Source organism: Pleurodeles waltl, chromosome 9 (genome assembly GCF_031143425.1).
Source record: "Pleurodeles waltl isolate 20211129_DDA chromosome 9, aPleWal1.hap1.20221129, whole genome shotgun sequence".
NCBI classification, from domain to species: domain Eukaryota; kingdom Metazoa; phylum Chordata; class Amphibia; order Caudata; family Salamandridae; genus Pleurodeles; species Pleurodeles waltl.
Genome location: NC_090448.1, coordinates 1091814941 through 1091835439, shown reverse-complemented (window position 1 = coordinate 1091835439; position 20499 = coordinate 1091814941). Strand labels below are relative to the sequence as shown.

Sequence of the window (20499 nt, the reverse complement as noted above, 5' to 3'; positions counted from 1 at the left end):
CTGATGAGCTCATTGATAAATTAGGTGCTGCCAAATTTCTAAGTACCTTTGACTTGACAGCAGGGTACTGGCAAATAAAAATGGCACCTGGAGCAAAAGAAAAGACAGCATTCTCCACACCTGATGGGCATTATCAGTTTACTGTTATGCCCTTTGGTTTAAAGAATGCCCCTGCCACCTTCCAAAGGTTGGTGAATCAAGTCCTTGCTGGCTTGGAGTCCTTTAGCACAGCTTATCTTGATGATATTGCTGTCTTTAGCTCCACCTGGCAGGATCACCTGGTCCACCTGAAGAAGGTTTTGAAGGCTCTGCAATCTGCAGGCCTCTCTATCAAGGCATCCAAATGCCAGATAGGGCAGGGAACTGTGGTTTACTTGGGCCACCTTGTAGGTGGAGGCCAAGTTCAGCCACTCCAACCCAAGATCCAGACTATTCTGGACTGGGTAGCTCCAAAAACCCAGACTCAAGTCAGGGCATTCCTTGGCTTGACTGGGTATTACAGGAGGTTTGTGAAGGGATATGGATCCATTGTGACAGCCCTCACTGAACTCACCTCCAAGAAAATGCCCAAGAAAGTGAACTGGACTGTGGAATGCCAGCAGGCCTTTGACACCCTGAAACAAGCAATGTGCTCAGCACCAGTTCTAAAAGCTCCAGATTATTCTAAGCAGTTCATTGTGCAGACTGATGCCTCTGAACATGGGATAGGGGCAGTTTTGTCCCAAACAAATGATGATGGCCTTGACCAGCCTGTTGCTTTCATTAGCAGGAGGTTACTCCCCAGGGAGCAGCGTTGGAGTGCCATTGAGAGGGAGGCCTTTGCTGTGGTTTGGTCCCTGAAGAAGCTGAGACCATACCTCTTTGGGACTCACTTCCTAGTTCAAACTGACCACAGACCTCTCAAATGGCTGATGCAAATGAAAGGTGAAAATCCTAAACTGTTGAGGTGGTCCATCTCCCTACAGGGAATGGACTTTATAGTGGAACACAGACCTGGGACTGCCCATGCCAATGCAGATGGCCTTTCCAGGTTCTTCCACTTAGAAAATGAAGACTCTCTTGGGAAAGGTTAGTCTCATCCTCTTTCGTTTGGGGGGGGGGTTGTGTAAGGAAATGCCTCCTTGGCATGGTTGCCCCCTGACTTTTTGCCTTTGCTGATGCTATGTTTACCATTGAAAGTGTGCTGAGGCCTGCTAACCAGGCCCCAGCACCAGTGTTCTTTCCCTAACCTGTACTTTTGTATCCACAATTGGCAGACCCTGGCATCCAGATAAGTCCCTTGTAACTGGTACTTCTAGTACCAAGGGCCCTGATGCCAAGGAAGGTCTCTAAGGGCTGCAGCATGTCTTATGCCACCCTGGAGACCTCTCACTAAGCACAGACACTCTGCTTGCCAGCTTGTGTGTGCTAGTGAGGACAAAACGAGTAAGTCGACATGGCACTCCCCTCAGGGTGCCATGCCAGCCTCTCACTGCCTATGCAGTATAGGTAAGACACCCCTCTAGCAGGCCTTACAGCCCTAAGGCAGGGTGCACTATACCATAGGTGAGGGTACCAGTGCATGAGCATGGTACCCCTACAGTGTCTAAACAAAACCTTAGACATTGTAAGTGCAGGGTAGCCATAAGAGTATATGGTCTGGGAGTTTGTCAAACACGAACTCCACAGCACCATAATGGCTACACTGAAAACTGGGAAGTTTGGTATCAAACTTCTCAGCACAATAAATGCACACTGATGCCAGTGTACATTTTATTGTAAAATACACCCCAGAGGGCACCTTAGAGGTGCCCCCTGAAACTTAACCGACTATCTGTGTAGGCTGACTAGTTTTAGCAGCCTGCCACAAACCGAGACATGTTGCTGGCCCCATGGGGAGAGTGCCTTTGTCACTCTGAGGCCAGTAACAAAGCCTGCACTGGGTGGAGATGCTAACACCTCCCCCAGGCAGGAATTGTCACACCTGGCGGTGAGCCTCAAAGGCTCACCTCCTTTGTGCCAACCCAGCAGGACACTCCAGCTAGTGGAGTTGCCCGCCCCCTCCGGCCAGGCCCCACTTTTGGCGGCAAGGCCGGAGAAAATAATGAGAAAAACAAGGAGGAGTCACTGGCCAGTCAGGACAGCCCCTAAGGTGTCCTGAGCTGAAGTGACTCTAACTTTTAGAAATCCTCCATCTTGCAGATGGAGGATTCCCCCAATAGGGTTAGGATTGTGACCCCCTCCCCTTGGGAGGAGGCACAAAGAGGGTGTACCCACCCTCAGGGCTAGTAGCCATTGGCTACTAACCCCCCAGACCTAAAACACGCCCTTAAATTTAGTATTTAAGGGCTACCCTGAACCCTAGAAAATTAGATTCCTGCAACTACAAGAAGAAGGACTGCCTAGCTGAAAACCCCTGCAGAGGAAGACCAGAAGACGACAACTGCCTTGGCTCCAGAAACTCACCGGCCTGTCTCCTGCCTTCCAAAGATCCTGCTCCAGCGACGCCTTCCAAAGGGACCAGCGACCTCGACATCCTCTGAGGACTGCCCCTGCTTCGAAAAGACAAGAAACTCCCGAGGACAGCGGACCTGCTCCAAGAAAAGCTGCAACTTTGTTTCCAGCAGCTTTAAAGAACCCTGCAAGCTCCCCGCAAGAAGCGTGAGACTTGCAACACTGCACCCGGCGACCCCGACTCGGCTGGTGGCGATCCAACACCTCAGGAGGGACCCCAGGACTACTCTGATACTGTGAGTACCAAAACCTGTCCCCCCTGAGCCCCCACAGCGCCGCCTGCAGAGGGAATCCCGAGGCTTCCCCTGACCGCGACTCTTTGAACCTAAAGTCCCGACGCCTGGGAGAGACCCTGCACCCGCAGCCCCCAGGACCTGAAGGACCGGACTTTCACTGGAGAAGTGACCCCCAGGAGTCCCTCTCCCTTGCCCAAGTGGAGGTTTCCCCGAGGAATCCCCCCCTTGCCTGCCTACAGCGCTGAAGAGATCCCGAGATCTCTCATAGACTAACATTGCGAACCCGACGCTTGTTTCTACACTGCACCCGGCCGCCCCCGCGCCGCTGAGGGTGAAATTTCTGTGTGGACTTGTGTCCCCCCCGGTGCCCTACAAAACCCCCCTGGTCTGCCCTCCGAAGACGCGGGTACTTACCTGCAAGCAGACCGGAACCGGGGCACCCCCTACTCTCCATTCTAGCCTATGTGTTTTGGGCACCACTTTGAACTCTGCACCTGACCGGCCCTGAGCTGCTGGTGTGGTGACTTTGGGGTTGCTCTGAACCCCCAACGGTGGGCTACCTTGGACCAAGAACTGAACCCTGTAAGTGTCTTACTTACCTGGTAAAACTAACAAAAACTTACCTCCCCCAGGAACTGTGAAAATTGCACTAAGTGTCCACTTTTAAAACAGCTATTTGTCAATAACTTGTAAAGTATACATGCAATTTTTATGATTTGAAGTTCCTAAAGTACTTACCTGCAATACCTTTCGAATGAGATATTACATGTAGAATTTGAACCTGTGGTTCTTAAAATAAACTAAGAAAAGATATTTTTCTATATAAAAACCTATTGGCTGGATTTGTCTCTGAGTGTGTGTACCTCATTTATTGTCTATGTGTATGTACAACAAATGCTTAACACTACTCCTTGGATAAGCCTACTGCTCGACCACACTACCACAAAATAGAGCATTAGTATTATCTCTTTTTGCCACTATCTTACCTCTAAGGGGAACCCTTGGACTCTGTGCATGCTATTCCTTACTTTGAAATAGCACATACAGAGCCAACTTCCTACAATATGCATATGAAGGCATAAGCAGTGCATGGCAAAGAAGATAGTTATACTTTATTTAGTTAACTATAAATGGTCAATTTCAGCGCTTTTCATACTTTAAAGCATTTTGTTTTAACTTACATTTTCACCTAAGTACAATGATTTTTTAACCTTAGTTTTTTCAGTGAATTTGTAAGGGTTTTATTTAAATGTAAAGTAAGATATTATTACCATTCCATCTATAATGTCACTCTAACAGTTGTTTTTATCTCTGAATTTCTAGGGTTTTTGTAAAAGATTATTGTCATACATTATTATACCAACCCATGTCCCGGTTTTTGGCTTTAAAATTCTGGTCACCCTAGTCTTAGGAAGCCTCCCCAAATAGGATGGCGCCTTTTATGCCACTCTTTCCAGCATTCAGCGCAAGAACAGCTCTGCCATTTGGGAAACAGCAATTCCAGACATTTTAAAATAGGATGCTAAACTTGAAGGAGGGAGGGCGGAATATCCACATATTATGGCTGGATAGTCCATTTACGCCCTCTTCTGAATTATGCTCTTACTTTTCATATGGAAAAATGTCCAAACGTTTGGACCAGCACTTGTAGATCGCAACAGTGATTTCAGATTTACTTTACATTTTGACTTGCAGAGTATTCCATTTTGGATATATGAATAGAAAGTACGGTGGTATTCTCACAGCCTATCTATATTATGAACCCACAGACCAGGACACATTCCTGCATTTCCCATCCTGCAGGTTCACAATATACATCAACTAAGGAAACTGACCCAGCATTCCATACTTTGAAGATCCATGGGGAGAGCACCAAGGAGGAGGGTAGTGAGACCAACAGATAATAGAGGCAAGTTAATAATGTACTTATTGTCTTAAATTTTGTTAGTGCTCAGGATAAACTGAGAGTTGGCACTTTTTTTTACAGCTCGGCTATTTTATGACTTTTTCAGAATTAAGTACAAAGGTTAAAAATGCAGATGCTCAAGTGTGTAAATATGAATACTACATGTCTACTTAGTTCCAGTGTTAAAACATAGAGCTCAATTTCCACTGAGAGCAGGGAGGTGTTTGAAAAAAGGTTTTTTCAGACGCCTGGCAAGCCTCTTAGAGCTTTAGGCAGCAGGTTCTGTCTTACCTTGGTAGCCTCATGAATGATCTGGAGCCTGACACTCTCTTCATGGAGTGTTAGTGTGTCCAACAGGGCGCGGTACAGGGACTTGCCAGGGCTCAACCGTTTCTGCCGTCTGCAAACATCAAAACACAACATGAGTCCTTGGTAAGAATGACTTGTGATGTGTCTGGGCTGGTATCTATGATGTTGGTGGCCTCAAACGTGAGGCAAACTGAGTGTTCAAGGATGTTCATATAGATATTCTGAGGCATTAAAACTCCAAAATGTGTCTCCTTAAATTTCTCGAGTGAAGACAAGTTGGGTTCCCTACTGACACTGAACCACAAAGGTAATAGATTCAGACACTGAAATACTCATGGCTGATAACAAAAGACAAGTTTATCTATTCTGCCCATTACCCAGATGCATAGTAGACCCTACGCCAAATTAATTCTCTCAGCTATTTTAGGAAAGATATTCTCATCCCGCCCCCGGGACCCCCGGAGATGCTGCATCAACAGTCTACGTTCTGACTCCTCCATGCAACACTCCATGCTGCTGAAAGGGAGAGAGCAAGAGGGAAGGTTTTAGACAGCATAATGGCAGAAACTATGCCCAGCCACTCTCTGTGGTGGCACATACGATGAAGGAGCAGGGACTGTTAGGGGCCAGAGTATTCCAGTCTACTTTTCTTGACGGTGGACAAGATAAAAGCAACACAGCTGAGCGCCATTTCTCCAGATGTGGTATCAATGTGGGCCTTGGGGTGTGTAGTAATTGAGGACACATGGACTGTTCTAGACTCAGCAGTCAGGCTATGTACCTTCCTAAAGCCCCTTCTGAGAATTCAAGCTCTGCTTTACAGTAAGCTCCAGATAGAAGGAATGAGTTGAGGGAGGACTTAGGACTCTACATGGACAGCAGCTCTCTCTGCTTGGTGCCTTCTGGAGAGACATTACCTTAGTTGGCACTCTAATACCTTGAACGAAGATGATATTACATACCCCTGACCCATGGATTGGCTCCAACAGTTGCTACAATAGCTCTGACAAATTTCCACCTACATCCTTGCCTCCCAGGGCTAGAGACAAGATATACATGGCCTATCACACCCATCAAAAGTGTCCGCTGACACACACTGCTTTTGATTTCCACTCACTGGAGCTGAGGAATACATGACCTGCATAAATTAGACTGTGTCACAATACCCCCTTTCATGGTACACTGTGCAATTTACACTACAGCTTCCTTTCCTGCACTGTATCACCAAAGAACTCTCCACAACCTACATGCCGTCTTTGGGGAGACTGCCCTTTTGGCAGACACTCACAATATTTTAGAATTTACCCATGAAACAGTACATAGCTGAAGGTCTTCAACCACTAGAGACACAGAAAGGCACCCATACGGATTGTCTTTAAGGTGGCTGTGCCAGAGTAATCCTTTAGGGGCAGCAGCTTTGGCCAAATCCCTCATCTAGGTAAGCTATACAAGTTCACTGAAAGAGTCACCACTGGAGTGGTGGCGCCTAGTCACAAGTGGAAATTCTGACTACTTGTTCGTCATCCACAGATCATATCCTCCAGGTGATACATACATCCTCATCTCATTTTAGACAAAAACTGGTAAAACACAATTTGACATATCACTTTTCCACCAGAATGTTGTGGACAGTGTCACTTAGGCAGAGGGCAGAATTTCCTAACCTGAAGACACAGTAAAGGCTCTCCAAACATCTGTGGGCTGCCTGACTACAACATCCTGAACACTGGAAGATCAGGTTGAAGACAATAAGGGATGAGCCAGGCACAGTAATTTGCGATTTGTGGAATTCTTGGAGTGAGCTGAGGGATCCCAAACCAAAATCTTTCTCAAGCATTGGATCGGAGACTCTCTCCCTCTCGAAAAGCTTTGTGTGTGTTTTACTGTGGAACCTGCACAACAAGTCCTCAAAGAAAGGCACTAAACTTGTGTTTGGAATGCAATTAAATAAATACTCTCTTCTGTCTCTCACCATCTCCACCAGTGACCACATACACAAAAATATTTGGGTCAGTAGTAAAAAGTGGAAAATGTGAATGGTATAAAAGAGAAATCAGAGACAGTGAAATCCACCAATCTAATTTGTCACTTCTATTGATAAAGGATGTCCGCAGGATATGGTGGATAACTATCTAAAAGGCAAAGAGATATCTTAAGTCATCTAACATAGAGGGTTCCTATAATAGCAAATGTATATACCTTAATATCTCTGTGTAACTACCTCTCTATACTTTGATATGGAACTGCCAATTCCTCAAAACTAAAACTTATAAAGAATAAATACCTAGATATATTTTGCCAGCACTTTTCACTATGACTTGAATAATTACCCCAAGCTTTGTCACTAAATACTCTCTGTGGAAGATTAATTATAGTTTGTACTTGACTCTTGTAGAACTGCAAAATAATCAACAATGTTAATATTCGGCTATTCCCTAGTCTTAGTAATGTGTGTGTACATACAAGAACTTTCATAATTTAAATGTTGACATTCATACATACAGGACCAACACAGTGCAGGCTAAGAATCCTTCCTATTCAATCACAGGATAATTCTTAAAAAATGTTACAACCCCAGTACTAGATGAGTTCAAATAAATGTTCAAAAAAGATTCTACGAGAGAAGCTATACCCATATATCTAAGATCAAGTCTGTATCTCCAGACTGCGCAAGAGTTCATTGCCAGATGGGAATTGTAGTTTATTGTCAGGATGCACTGTGTATTGCATTCTCCATTTGTTCAAACACTCATTTTAGACAGCACTGCCACTCTGCAATGACCCACCCTCTTGCCTGAAACAAACTCAGTGCAAGTGGGATTGTAGTCTAGCTGCCTTGTGATCGGCCAATACCAAGTGGTAAACAATGCCTTCAGCCCTGCTTACTAACACCAGATTGCAGCATGTTTTAGTGCAGCTTCTGAAGCTGGCTCACAGATTCTATGGCTCTGAAGGGATTTTGAATCATTTGTTTGAAGAGGGACACAGGTTTCACCCCTGATTTTGCTGCCAAGTTACAGTTCTCTTTGGATGGGAACGGTTGTGCTCATCTGGGCAGAGTATCAACATCAGTGTTAGGCTTGCCAGAGTTTACTGAACTCCAAAGACATACAACGGACCAGCAGTGAGCAATCTATGTCCAGTTGCATCGAATTAGCTTTTTTCAATACAAAAGACAATGATGGGTTATTCCCTGATCTGTACTGCAAACCTGACTTCATACATTCATAGTCCTTTTTTGCTATTGCCCATTTGAGAGAGAGGAACTCTTTGTGAGACTTAAGTTCTTTCTAGAGACAAACTCTCTTCGGCTGGCAAAATCAACTGCCCATGATTCCTTTTCTTTGCCTTGATTTGTGACTGACTACCCTTCTTGACTAGAATCTGTATGTAGCACTAAGGGATTTGTGGATTGGCTTAGCAAGCACCGAGGCAGTAGCAAATGTCTTGATGCCCCATGCCTGTCTACGATGAACAGTTTAAAGACAAAGCGACTCACATACTTTGTGGTATGCTGTCTATGTTTCTTATCAGTTTTCAAGTCTCTTGTAGTTTATGGAAACTCTTTGTTAATTCAGTCATTGGTTTACACATTTTCCAAATCCTGGAAAAAATCATGGTAGTATCCAGAGAATCCTACGAAGCTCTGCAATTCTTTCAAAGTGTCTGGTTTGGCCGTACTTTAAAATGCTTTTCCGTTAGATAGAAAGATGAAAATACATTACGCTCATATGATTAATACTGTATCGTTCACACTGTTTCAACAAAATTGGCACTCAAATAAAAGTCTTGAATCTTTGTGGCTTCATTGTGTTAGGGACTTTCAGAAGTCTGTTAGTTGTTCCAGCATTCTGTCAAATCCAATGATGTGATCCTTATAACCACTTTTCTAGAGGATTCGTATATACAACAGTCTTTTGCATGAACTGCTGGAAGGTTGCTGGCCAGGCACGCCTTGCAGCATAACTTTGAATTTGTGGAATCTATGAAGGCGTAAGAAGGTCGTTTTCTCTGTCACGCAGACTGTTCGAGATGTAGTAGTAGCCACTGTGTAGGTCTAAGAGAGTAAACCATTGGCTGCCTGGTCAGTGGCGTAACGAAACTTGAGGGGGCCCCCCTGCAAAATACCTTGGCACCCCACCCCTCAGACCCAGCCACCCATGCCATTGTCCTGTGCTGAGGCGGCCCCATGGAGCTTGGAGGTAGGTCCTCCCGCACCGTGGGGGTTGCAGGGGCCTTTGTTACGCCACTGTGCCTGGTACACAGTCTGAGCATTGTCCACTCTGGGTGCTGCATACAGGTCTTACACGTTAAGCCAGCGGTTGTCAAAAGAAAAACGCACATCATTGTTTTTTTCTGCAAATAACAATCGTGGAGGTGTATGGAGATCTTGATTTTACAATCGTTTCAGATTAAAGTAATTCTGATAAGTGCTCTCATGCATCTTCAACATCAGAACCAAACTATTAGGATTGCTCTCTAAATAGCGAGTGGACAGAAAAAATGTAATGCTCTACATTATGCAGCTGTCCCACACCCACTCACCACTCCAGGATATATCATCTGTCTGCAGCAGTTTAGCTCTCACTTTGTCTTCTTATCTGACAAAGGTGAGTCTCCAAAGTTCAATTTAGGAGGTTGCAGCTGGGGAGGACTCCTTTGTATAGTGGATTGTGAGCTATTTGGAAGTCAAACGAAAGAAAGCAATTTTGTTTCCTCTAAATTAAGCACTTTCATGAGAAAATTATGTTGGTCATCGTACCTTGAATGGATCACCAGCATCTTTCTTTTGGCAGAAACTAGCTGTACTGTATGCATGAGGCTTGGTGCATGCATTGTCAGGATGGTGTTATATCTAGGTTATGCATTTGTTCCAGGTCACCAAACATAACAAAGTTGGTTCCTAGGACACAGGTTGTTTTCTTCCCATTATCAGTGGTCTTAGCTGTAAGCGCAAGAGTCCATGACTCTGCTTTCACTACAGCAACCTCTTGAGGAAGACGTTCTTCACTCTGGTATTGCTAATGTAGTTGCATGTGGTATTGCCAATCCTAGGTAGAGATGACCCTTCCAACGGTTCAGGTATTTTCTGTAGTTAAGTTCATAAATGAGGGTTACCTGGTTTCCACAGCCCATATGGGGATCTCCAGTTTGTGTCTATGTGTGAGCCATGCAGAAGCGGCATACATAAACTGGGGTTCTATTTCTCAAAAGCAAAGTTAAAATGGCCCTGAAACACAAGGAGTTTTCTTCCTGCATATTTCCCCTTCCCAAGATCGCCATATCTTGCATGATACACCCTGTCAGTGAAAATATGCATTGGAAGAACGGCTCTAAATAGAGATAGCATCCCCTTCTTGAGAGGTGACAACCCTGTGGTGGGCAGGATGCTGCCCTTGATCATAGGTGGAGCAGCTGGGGGTCTATCGGCTCTGAATCAGCAGTTCCTGCACTCTAAACAAGGAAATGAGATTGGTGGGGCTGGGAATAGTCAAGTTCTCCTGTATCAACCAACTTTAAATTCTTTCTTTCTGGCATCAGCACTGATTATTAACAAGCATATGCTAATATTTTGTAAAATATGTACTTCTGATTCAAAAATGAAACACAAAGATACAACACAGAATACCGAAATGGAGGCATGTCATACCTGTAAAAATCAATCTGACTGCAGGTTTTGAAGTTATTTTTGCCCTCCGCTTCATCGAGAAAACTGAAAAATAAGGAACTTACAATGAGAAAAGCTACAGAAAAGTATAAGGCACGAAACTATTTTGTGATAAGTAATGGGAACTGTGGAAGACTATGCTGCAAGTTAAGACATAAACAAAAGAGTTTTGGCAGTCGTGGTCACCTGCTTTATCTCTGAAAACGATACACCCTGGGTGTTAAGTTACTCATTCCTTTTCTTTCAGAAACAGGTCCATATTAAATGATAATACAACAGTTAAAAACGTTTAAAAATATCCAATTTGCATCATTTTTGTTTTCTGGGACTCCCTTGGAAGTGGCAGCTAAGTTTCCTCACTTTCCAACAACATCATCGCATTTCTGCACACACAGAAAATAATGCATCCAGTACATTGCTTGCAATAGCATACTAAAGCCAGAGCTACTGGTTTTGCATTGCTTGGCCGTGGAGGGGATGGTATTGGTGGTGGTAGCGTGGTACTGGTGGCTGTACTATGGAGGGTGTGCTATTGCAGCTTGTGGTTTAGGTGCCATTATTGGTGGTATGAGGTGATGATATTGTTGGAACTGGTAGTTGAGGTGGGGGGAGTCTATTGGTGGTGGTGGTACTAGGAAATGCTGGAAGAATTGATGGTGGTGGTATTGGTGTGGGTATTGGTATTAGTGGTGATTGTATTGGTGCTGGTGGTACTGGTAGTGGCATTGGTGTTATTCGAGGTTAAGTAATTGGTCATGCTAGTGATATTGGTGGTAATGGTGGATGTAGTGATGGTGCAGTTACTGATGAGGAAGGTAATGGTGGAATTGGTGGTGGTCTAATATTGGTGGTAGATTTGTGATGGTGTTGGAGCTGGCAGTATTGTTACTGTTGCAATTTGAACTGTTGTGATGATGGTGGTATTGCTGGTGGCGACACAGGTGGTGGTATTGATAGTAGAAGAATGGGTGTAGGTGGCATTGGTCGTGGTACTGGTTGCTGAAGTTTTTGTAACGTTGTGGTACTGCTGATGGCATTACTGGTGATATTGGTGGAGTTGTAATATTGGCAGTGGTGGTGTTGATGTTGTATTGTAGTTCTACTGGCAGTGGTATGCAGTTGGTCATGTTTTTTTTTTTTTAAGATCTCTTTTATTGCTTTATAATTGCATGAACGCATACAAAAACAAAATAACTTCCCATCTTTTTGTAACTCCCCCTCCCCCTCCCTCTCCCCTTTCGCACTTCCCATCAATTATACAGAGGTATTTGTTCGGTTCACAAATGAATCACTTATTTGGTCTCTTGTACGATCTTCAACAGGAATGTCTTGAACAATTATACATGATCTGTTTCTGGTAAATCTGCCTCCGCATCAGAGTTAGAAGTGTCAGGTGTTCTAAAATTCTCCAGTATCATGTTCCAGTGCTGAACATTGTCTCCAGTTCCTAGGCCCCTGAGTGTTTCCCTTAGTAATACTGTCCCTTCAGTTTCCGCCCACTTGATTAATGCATTTCTCCAACGATTTATCTGTGGTCCCTTCGGATCTTTCCAGTGTGAAGTTATTTCTCTCCTTGCAAGTATCAAAGCCAGGTCTATGAATCTGTTTGTGATTTTATGCTTGCTGGGGCGAGGGAAATCTCCCAAAACCGCCACCATGGCTGATCGGGATAATTTTCTGCCAGTGCAAGTGGAGAGTGCTTCAAATATCCCCATCCAGTAGTCCCCGATTAGTGGGCAACTCCAGAGCATGTGCAGCAACCCTGCTGCTAGTTCTGCACATCGGGGGCAGCTGGCATTTTCTACACCATAAATCTTTGATATCATATAGGGGGTTAAGTAAGCTCTGTGATAAACATATATGTTTATTAATTTAAACCTGGCATTTCTGGAAACTGTATATATGTGTGTGGTTATCCTGGTCCACTGTGTGTCATCTATTGTAACATCCAGTTCCCCCTGCCATTTGGTCTTAAGTTTATTTAAGGGAAGACATATGCTGGTTAGTAGAGATGTATATATCCCTGAAATCAACTTCCCTTGGTCTCCTATAGTGCATATTTGGTCACAGGTGTTATGTCTGGGGGGCTCTTCTAGTCCTGTACCCCATTGTCTACGAAGAGTCCTAGCAATTGCGTTAAAGGTTAGGAACAGCCCTGGTGGTATCTGGAACCTTTCCTGCAGTTCTGCATAAGTGCACAGTTTCCCGTTATTATATAGAGCCCCTATGGTGTCGATCTGAAGTGCCATGAATTGGGTGATACCCCTTATTACATGATTACCTGTGACGGTTCCTATACAGATCAGGGGGGCCTCTGGTGAGTACGGTGTTCTGGTGTGTGTTCGTTTTAGGTATTGTTCCCAGCAGTGACGTGATGCTTCCCATTCTATCGGAAGTGTTTTATTCTGTTTCTTGGGGTTTAGTAGAATGCCCAGAATTCTATCACGGGGGCAGTGGAGAGGGGTTCTCAGTGCTTCCCCCACTGGGGGTGCTCTGATGAATCGCGCCAGCCATTGGAGTTGGCTCGCCCAATAGTATAATTCAAAGTCAGGAACAGCCAAACCACCCTCTGCTGTTGTTCTCTGGAGGGTGCGCAATGATATCCTTTGTCTGTTGGTTCCCCATATAAATCCTGTAATCAAGGACGAAATTGTTTTAAATACCACCCTCGGTATAATGAGTGGGATGGTTGCAAAATAATATAACATTCTAGGTAACACTATCATCTTAATCAGTGCAACTCTCCCAGTAACCGCTAGCGGGAGTGTCTGCCAGAATATCATGCTGTTTTTGATACTCCTAATTGTGCTCTGAATGTTCCCTTCTAGTAAATCCTCAGCGGAGTGATAGATATTGACCCCTAAATATTTGAATGTGGACGGGGACCACGGAAGACCCCGATTGTCCATTGGTTCTTCGATACCCCTAGCAGCTGGAAAAATGGACGACTTCCCCCAGTTTATCCGGAGTCCATATGCGGCTCCAAAGTTGTCTAACATTGTCATTGCTCCTGGTAGATCGGTCTCTGCGTTCCGGAGGAAGAGTAACATGTAATCCGCATAGAGAGCAATATGATGCGTCCAAGCATTGATTGTAATGCCTTCGTAGAACCTCTAGGACCTAGCTGATTGGGCGAGAGGTTCAACTGCCAATGCAAAAAGCAAAGGTGAAAGCGGGCATCCCTGACTTGAACCCCTACCTATGCCAAAGGAAGGGGATATTGTACGGCCAGTGCGTACTCTCACTGTGGGGTTTGTGTAGAGAAGCCTCGTCCATTTGACAAATCCTTCTCCTAGTCCTAGCTGCAGCATCACTCGTTCTAGGTAGTCCCATCGTAGGCTATCAAAAGCCTTCTCGACATCTATCGAGATGATTACTGCTCTATTTGCGTCAGGGGATAGGGCATGAAGGAGTGAGATCAATCAACGGATATTTTGGGCAGTGCTTCTCTTTGGGATGAATCCCGATTGGTCCTGATGGATTAATGAGGACATATATGGTAGAAGTCTATTAGCTAGTACCCTGCTTAGTATTTTATAATCTAAGTTCAACATTGATAGTGGGCGGTATGATCGAACTTCTGTGGGGGGTTTGGTAGGTTTCAGAAGGGGAATCATTATTGCCTCTGTAGTGGAAGGAGGTAAGCTGTTGTTATTCCATGCCTCTGCATATAAGATGCTGAGCTGGGAGGTTAATGAGTCCTGATATGTGAGGTAGAACTCCAGAGGGAGACCATCTGCTCCCGGTACCTTGCCCCTTGCCATACTCTGGATTGCAGCCTTTATTTCTGTAAGTGATATGGGAGTCGCCAGGGCTATTCTATCTTCCCCTTTCAATGCTGGGAGGTTGAGGTTCCCCAGATCTTGTAATTGAGCGTCGCTGAGTATTTCGGAGGGAGGCGCATACAGCTCTGAGTAATATTTAAGAAAGGTGGTATTGATCTCCTTCTGTCCATATACTTTTATACCCGGGGTGGTCTCCAACTCCACCACTATGGTTTGAAGTTGGGGCGGTTTGGCCAGCCATGCCAGTAGGGCGCCTGCTCTGTCGCCCTCTGTATGTTGCTTCTGCAAGAATTGTTTGTAATCGAAACATGACAATCTAGTGTTAGTTTCTATTATTCTAGTCCTTGTCTCTTCTAGTTGTGTTGAGAGGTCGGGTTGTGATGGGTGCTTACGTTCGAGTTTCCTAAGGGAGTTCTCGAGATCGGTTAGTTCTGTCTCTAGCACTTTCCGTACTCCCACAATAGTGCTAATACAATATCCCCGATCACTGTTTTAAAGGATTCCCATTCGACAGATCTGGATGAGGCAGTTCCAGCATTGTTCTCGAAGAATTCCGTAATCTGCGTGCCCAGTTGGGTTCTAAAAGCTTCGTCTTCAAGTGACTCTGCTCTCAGGCGCCAAGTGGGAATCAAAGGTCTTTCGCCACACCAGGCCAAAGAGATCAATAAGGGATTATGATCTGAGATGGTGCGGCCAAGATACTCGGCCTTCGCCACCACAGATTGCACCTCTGGAGATGCCAGAATGGTGTCCAGTCGTACATGCAGGTCGTGAACTGCTGAATAAAAAGAGTATTCTCTATTGGGGGGATTAAGTTTGCGCCAACAATCCGTTAATTGCCAGTGTTTTTGCCACTGCTGGAAGTGCAGTGCTGTTTTATGAGTTACGGATTGTGACAATGGTGGGTGCGATCTATCCATTGCGGTATCCACTACACAATTAAAGTCTCCTCCTATTAATGTAGTGCTAGTGAGAAGTGTGCTCATGGTCAGTGATAATCTGTCTAGGAATTTTCCCTGTTCGTGATTTGGGGTGTATAGTCCCGCAAGAGTTTTCTCTCTCCCGTCCAATCTACCAGATATTACTACGTATCTCTCCTCAGTGTCGATCAAGGTATGAAGAACCTGTAATGGAACGCCTGGTCTAATCCATATCAACACTCCCCTCGCAAATGCTGAGTGGTTAGTGGCGAATATTTGTCCCCTCCAGTGCTTTTTCAAGGCCTTGATCTCCTGCTCCAACAAGTGAGTTTCTTGTAAGATAGCTATGTGCACTCCCCTTCGTTTAAGAAAGCTGTGAACTTTGTACCTCTTGGACATGTTATTTAGGCCCCTGACATTCCATGTGATTATCTTGTATTCTGTGGTCATAGTTTAGGGAGGGGTGTGGAGGCGGTCCACTAACACCGCTCTATTACTACTACTGGACAAACCTATTGAGTCTCGTAATCTAAGGTGTGAACCGTTTGGGCTGTGAGATAGATGTGCCTGATAAACCCTGAAGACAACACAACCAAAATCAAACCCCCTTTGTAACTCCCTCTCCCCAGGACCGGTACCTACAACTCTCCCCATCCAAACCATTACAACTATTGTAATCCTAATTATCAACCTATTGGAGGGAGGCGTGCCAGAGACCAAGAGGCAGCGTCCCGGACTCTCCCCCATGCCCGATTATATGTAATGTGCCGGTTAAGAAATGACATCTAGGTTCCTATAGCTCTATATTTACGGTTGGGTCTTATCAATGTCCCTAAACAGATTGAGATTCCCCCACAATTGTCCGCTCACTTGCCAACTTGTTCTTTTAGCGAGGTCAGATAATCTCGTCTGCCGTTCCTGGGGTGATCAAAGGCAAGCCGACAAGAGTGTCCTGGGAGGATATTGAGGACTGTTCGCAGTTTGAGTCAACGTCTGATGTAGCATCTGGGGTCCGGCATGTGTGGAAGTCTCCCCCGCTTAATGCTGCTGCTGTTTCCACCGCATCACGCATCTCCTGTTGTGATTGACGTTTCGATGGAGCCGCTTCTGTGGTCTTTTTCCGGGATCTGCTACGTTTCTTCCCGGGGTTTCGGAATGTCCGGTCGCGGGTTGCTCTGCAGTGGATGTTCAGCGATTCAAGCCATTCCATCGCCAGCTGGGGTGTGAGAAAAAAGTGGGTCCTGTTATCGTATTCCACTCTGAGTTTTGCCGGAAAGAGCATGGCATATTTTATACCATGCTCTCGCATGGTTTGTTTTACTGCGATGTAGGATGCCCTTTGCACCTGTGTTTCTCTCGTAAAGTCTGGGAATATCATAACCTTTTGGCCATCCAATTGAATCTCACCTAGTTGGCGGGATTGTGACAGTACGTAGTCTCTATCTTTGTGGTGGAGTAATCTAGCGATTATTGGCCGTGGCCTGACTCCTGGTGGGGGTGGTCCGCCAGGGATCCTGTGGGCACGTTCCACTGCAAAGAATGGTGAGAAGCCCTCTGATGCTATCGTGTCTCTGAGCCACTGTTCTAGGAATACTTCTATATTAGCTGCGGAGGCCTCCGCCCCCTCCGGAACCCCCACTAATCTGATGTTGTTCCGTCGGGCTCGGTTTTCTGCATCCCTTTTGCCCTTGCCTCCAATGTTTTCAGCCGGGTGGTCAGGTCTTTGATTTCTGAGGATGAGCCTTTGTGCCCCGCTAATACTCCTGTCAACGTGGTCTCGTGCAAACCCACCGTTTCTTTTAATTTACGGTGGTCGTCTCGCAAAAGGGAAAGATCTGTGGTGAGGTTATCGATTTTATGCTCAAGCGCTTCCCGGGAATCTTTAATAGCCAGTAGCACAGTGTCCAGAGTTGTTTCTTGTTGTTCGTGCCCCGTTTGCGATTCTCTGGCGGGCGTTGGGGGTGGATTCTCAGTGTGCGGGGAGTCCCCCGGTGGTGATTTGTCTTGCTTTTTTGGTTTTACCATTGTAACAGGTCTCAGACGCTTCTCTTCACTTTTTGAGATCCTAGGTTGTTATTATGGCAGTATCTAAGCTTTGGGCCTGGATTGTGGCCCGAGGGCGCTGCCCGACACTGTATTCGCTGATGTTCCGTACTGTTGCTCTCGTCGTTAGTAGCAAAAGTGACTGAGTCCTTTGCGCTCTTCAATGGATCGAGGGCCGCGGCTGTAGCTGATTTCCTCCTCCGTCGCGGCCGCCATTTTATGGCAGCCGCGAACTTGTCAGGGGGAGTTTTTTTGGGGGGGCGATCTCTGCCCCAAAGTGGAGCGCCGCGGTTCCTACTTGTGCTGTATATTCTCCGATCGCTTCTCTAAAATTTTTAAGACCTCCGGTCGTCACTATGGCAGGTTTTAAACTTCGGCCTGGATTGTGGCCGCTTTCGCTGATGTTCCGCTTCATACTGTTGCTCTCGCCGTTTGTGGCGAAGGTGTCTGAGCCCCTCGTACCCTCCAACGAATGATGTGGGGGCCCTCACCTCCACGGGACCTTCGTATCTTCTCAGCCGCGGACTGCGGCTGCAGCGGGTTCACTGCTCTGTCGCGGCAGCCATTTTAGGTCACGGCAGCCACGGAGTTGTCGGGGGGAGTTTTCTTGGTAAACTCTGCCCCAAAATGTATCGCCTCGGTCTCTACTTGTGCTGTATATTCTCCGATCACTTCTCTTCAACTTTTAAGACCTCCGGTCGTTATTATGGCAGGATTTAAGCTTCGGGCCTAGATTGTGGTCCGAGAGCGCCGCACTACGCGTGCAGCTCCATTGGTCCCAGGCCACGCCCCCCCGCAGTTGGTCATGGTTGTGGTGGTATTGATAGTTTTTGTGGTGGTGGTTTTGGTGATGGTGGTGCTGGTAGTAGTGATGGTGATATCGATATGGCATTGTACTGGTGATGGTGTGATATTAGAGGAGGTGAGGCAATAGTGGTATTATGGTATTGATGGGTCTGATCATGTGCTCAAAAGTTAAAATGTATACATCCAATACATATAAAGTCTAATTGTTTTTTGTTTTCACATCTCTGCGGCCTGACCCCCAATATGCCTGTGTGTGGATGTTAGAATAAGACATCAATGACTGCACAAATAGCTACTGGTCTACTATGATACCTGGGGGGAATTGGTGACCAGTAAAAGAAGGATGACAGATAACAAGTGAAAGTAAAATAAACCGGGAAAATAGAACATAGTCCAGTCTATTCAACGTCCAGCCTTCTGAGAGCAATTACCGGTATTTACCTGACTTCCTCGCTGCTTACTGCATCCATGATGAGACACCTTTTCTTTCACCTTGTTAAACTCTGTGCTTTGTTGCTTTTCTGCTGAGAGAAAAATCCAGACAAATATAGGCACAAGGAAGATCCTGATGATCCCCACTCTTTCCAAGGCAGTCTGGAAATGTAGTTCTTCTGTAAATAATGTAGGAGCTGAAATACAACACAACAGGTCAAGAAAATTCATATGTTGAGACAGGAGCTAAAATATACAACACCCGTATTCTAAAACCCAGACACAAGGAAAGGTTGTCTGACAAATGTGGGCTTGACAAGTACAAATTGCATTTTCGGCACAATGTGTGAACTCTGGAGCTCATAAATGAGAGCAACACAATGTAGAAGCAGTGCTAGGGTGAGCCTCTTCACACATTCTGCATTTGTGTGATTTGTGGAGTGCACACTAGGTAGTGAACTGTCTAAAGAAGCGCAGCACTTTCCGCATCTCTGAGGACTATGACACGGCAGGGCTTGGGAGGAGAAGGACACATCGGTGGACGGGTTACTCCATCTCAATGGTGACGAATATCCCGTCCACCAAAATACAGATCTCAGTGTTTCCAATGGGATTTATATTTCGGCAGACAGGATATCCTCCACTTACATTGAAACATCTCTAGGATTCACAATTGCAGGAAAATCTGCATAAATTGCAGAAATTCTACACTCTAAAGTGCCTCTTTTGCATGTAAAAATATGTCAATGTTGCGTTTATGAATATGGGATGGATTTGGCATGTTCAGTTGTCCTCTGTGAATGGAGAGAAAATATGTTCCCATGGATTGAACATCAAGAAATTAACAAACATAATGCATAAATTAGAGAGAAACATCATACTAACAAGCATTGGCAATGCCAATATATATGGCTTATAAATAAAAGTGCCTGTTGTGTGATTGTTGGATTTGGACATTCCATAATTCGTCATACATGTACTCTGTCTGTCACTCATATTTGCACTCATGCATCCAGTCATCCATTCACTGACTCACTCTGATGTTGACTATCTGACACACCCGCAATAGAACATCCACAAACTCAACAACATTTGCAAGATAAATTAAAAGAATAAATAAATATGATAACATGCTGCTATCTAAACATGGCAGGCGTATGCTTACCATAATAAATATTAACATAACTGTCATGATTTAAGTGTAATGGAATTCATTAACATCACAAAGGATCTTGAGGAGATGGATTGGAATGTAGGGACGTTAGAAGAGTGGAGGATATTGTGTCACGTCCAAGGAATTGCTTGATAGAGGATAAACGTTATCCGGTACAGGGCATTAGGAATGAAAGTATGAATGATGAGGGAGTGTCTGATGAATTTGAATGTCCAATGCTGAGTACAACTCAGATTTCTTCCCAAAGCCTTGATGATGATAAATCATCTTCTAAGGGACAAAATGAATGTGGTTCACGTGACAGGAATGGAGTCAGGTGTGGAAGGTTTGGTAGCAGGATTGTGAAACCAACAAAACACAAAGATTTCATATGTGCTTAAGGTCAAAGTACTAACAATTGGAACCCTGCTGAGATTATCCATTTACACCCATGTTGACACTTCTACATATACTAATTCCTTCTAGCTGCAAGTTATCCTCTTGTTTGATGAGTAAAGATGACATTTATTTTTTAATCAATTATGGTATTTTTAAGTTTATCTAATACTTTCTAATGTTCTAATATGTATGCAAGTATGTATTCAGTTTTTAAATGTTATTGATTAGGTATTTCATATCCATTTTGTTGGAAATAATATTCGAGTTGTGTTTTAAGAGGGGAACAAGTTTATATTTGTGTTGTGTTTTAAGAGGGAAGATATGTCATGATGTAAGTTCTATGAAATT

General features: G+C 44.8%; 1 protein-coding gene across 2 annotated transcripts in view; it reads right to left on the bottom strand.

Annotated features, from left to right (window-relative positions):
- The window catches only part of GANC (glucosidase alpha, neutral C), a 388017-nt gene that overhangs the window by 342775 nt on the left and 24743 nt on the right, over window positions 1-20499 (bottom strand). For both annotated transcript variants that reach the window (XM_069208780.1, XM_069208781.1), the window contains 3 exons: window positions 18609-18796; window positions 10595-10657; window positions 4927-5035 (listed from right to left, as the gene is read on the bottom strand). In XM_069208780.1, coding sequence (XP_069064881.1) covers window positions 4927-5035; window positions 10595-10657; window positions 18609-18637 — 201 coding nt within the window. In that variant the 5' untranslated portion in view covers window positions 18638-18796. The remainder of the gene's footprint in view (window positions 1-4926; window positions 5036-10594; window positions 10658-18608; window positions 18797-20499) is intronic.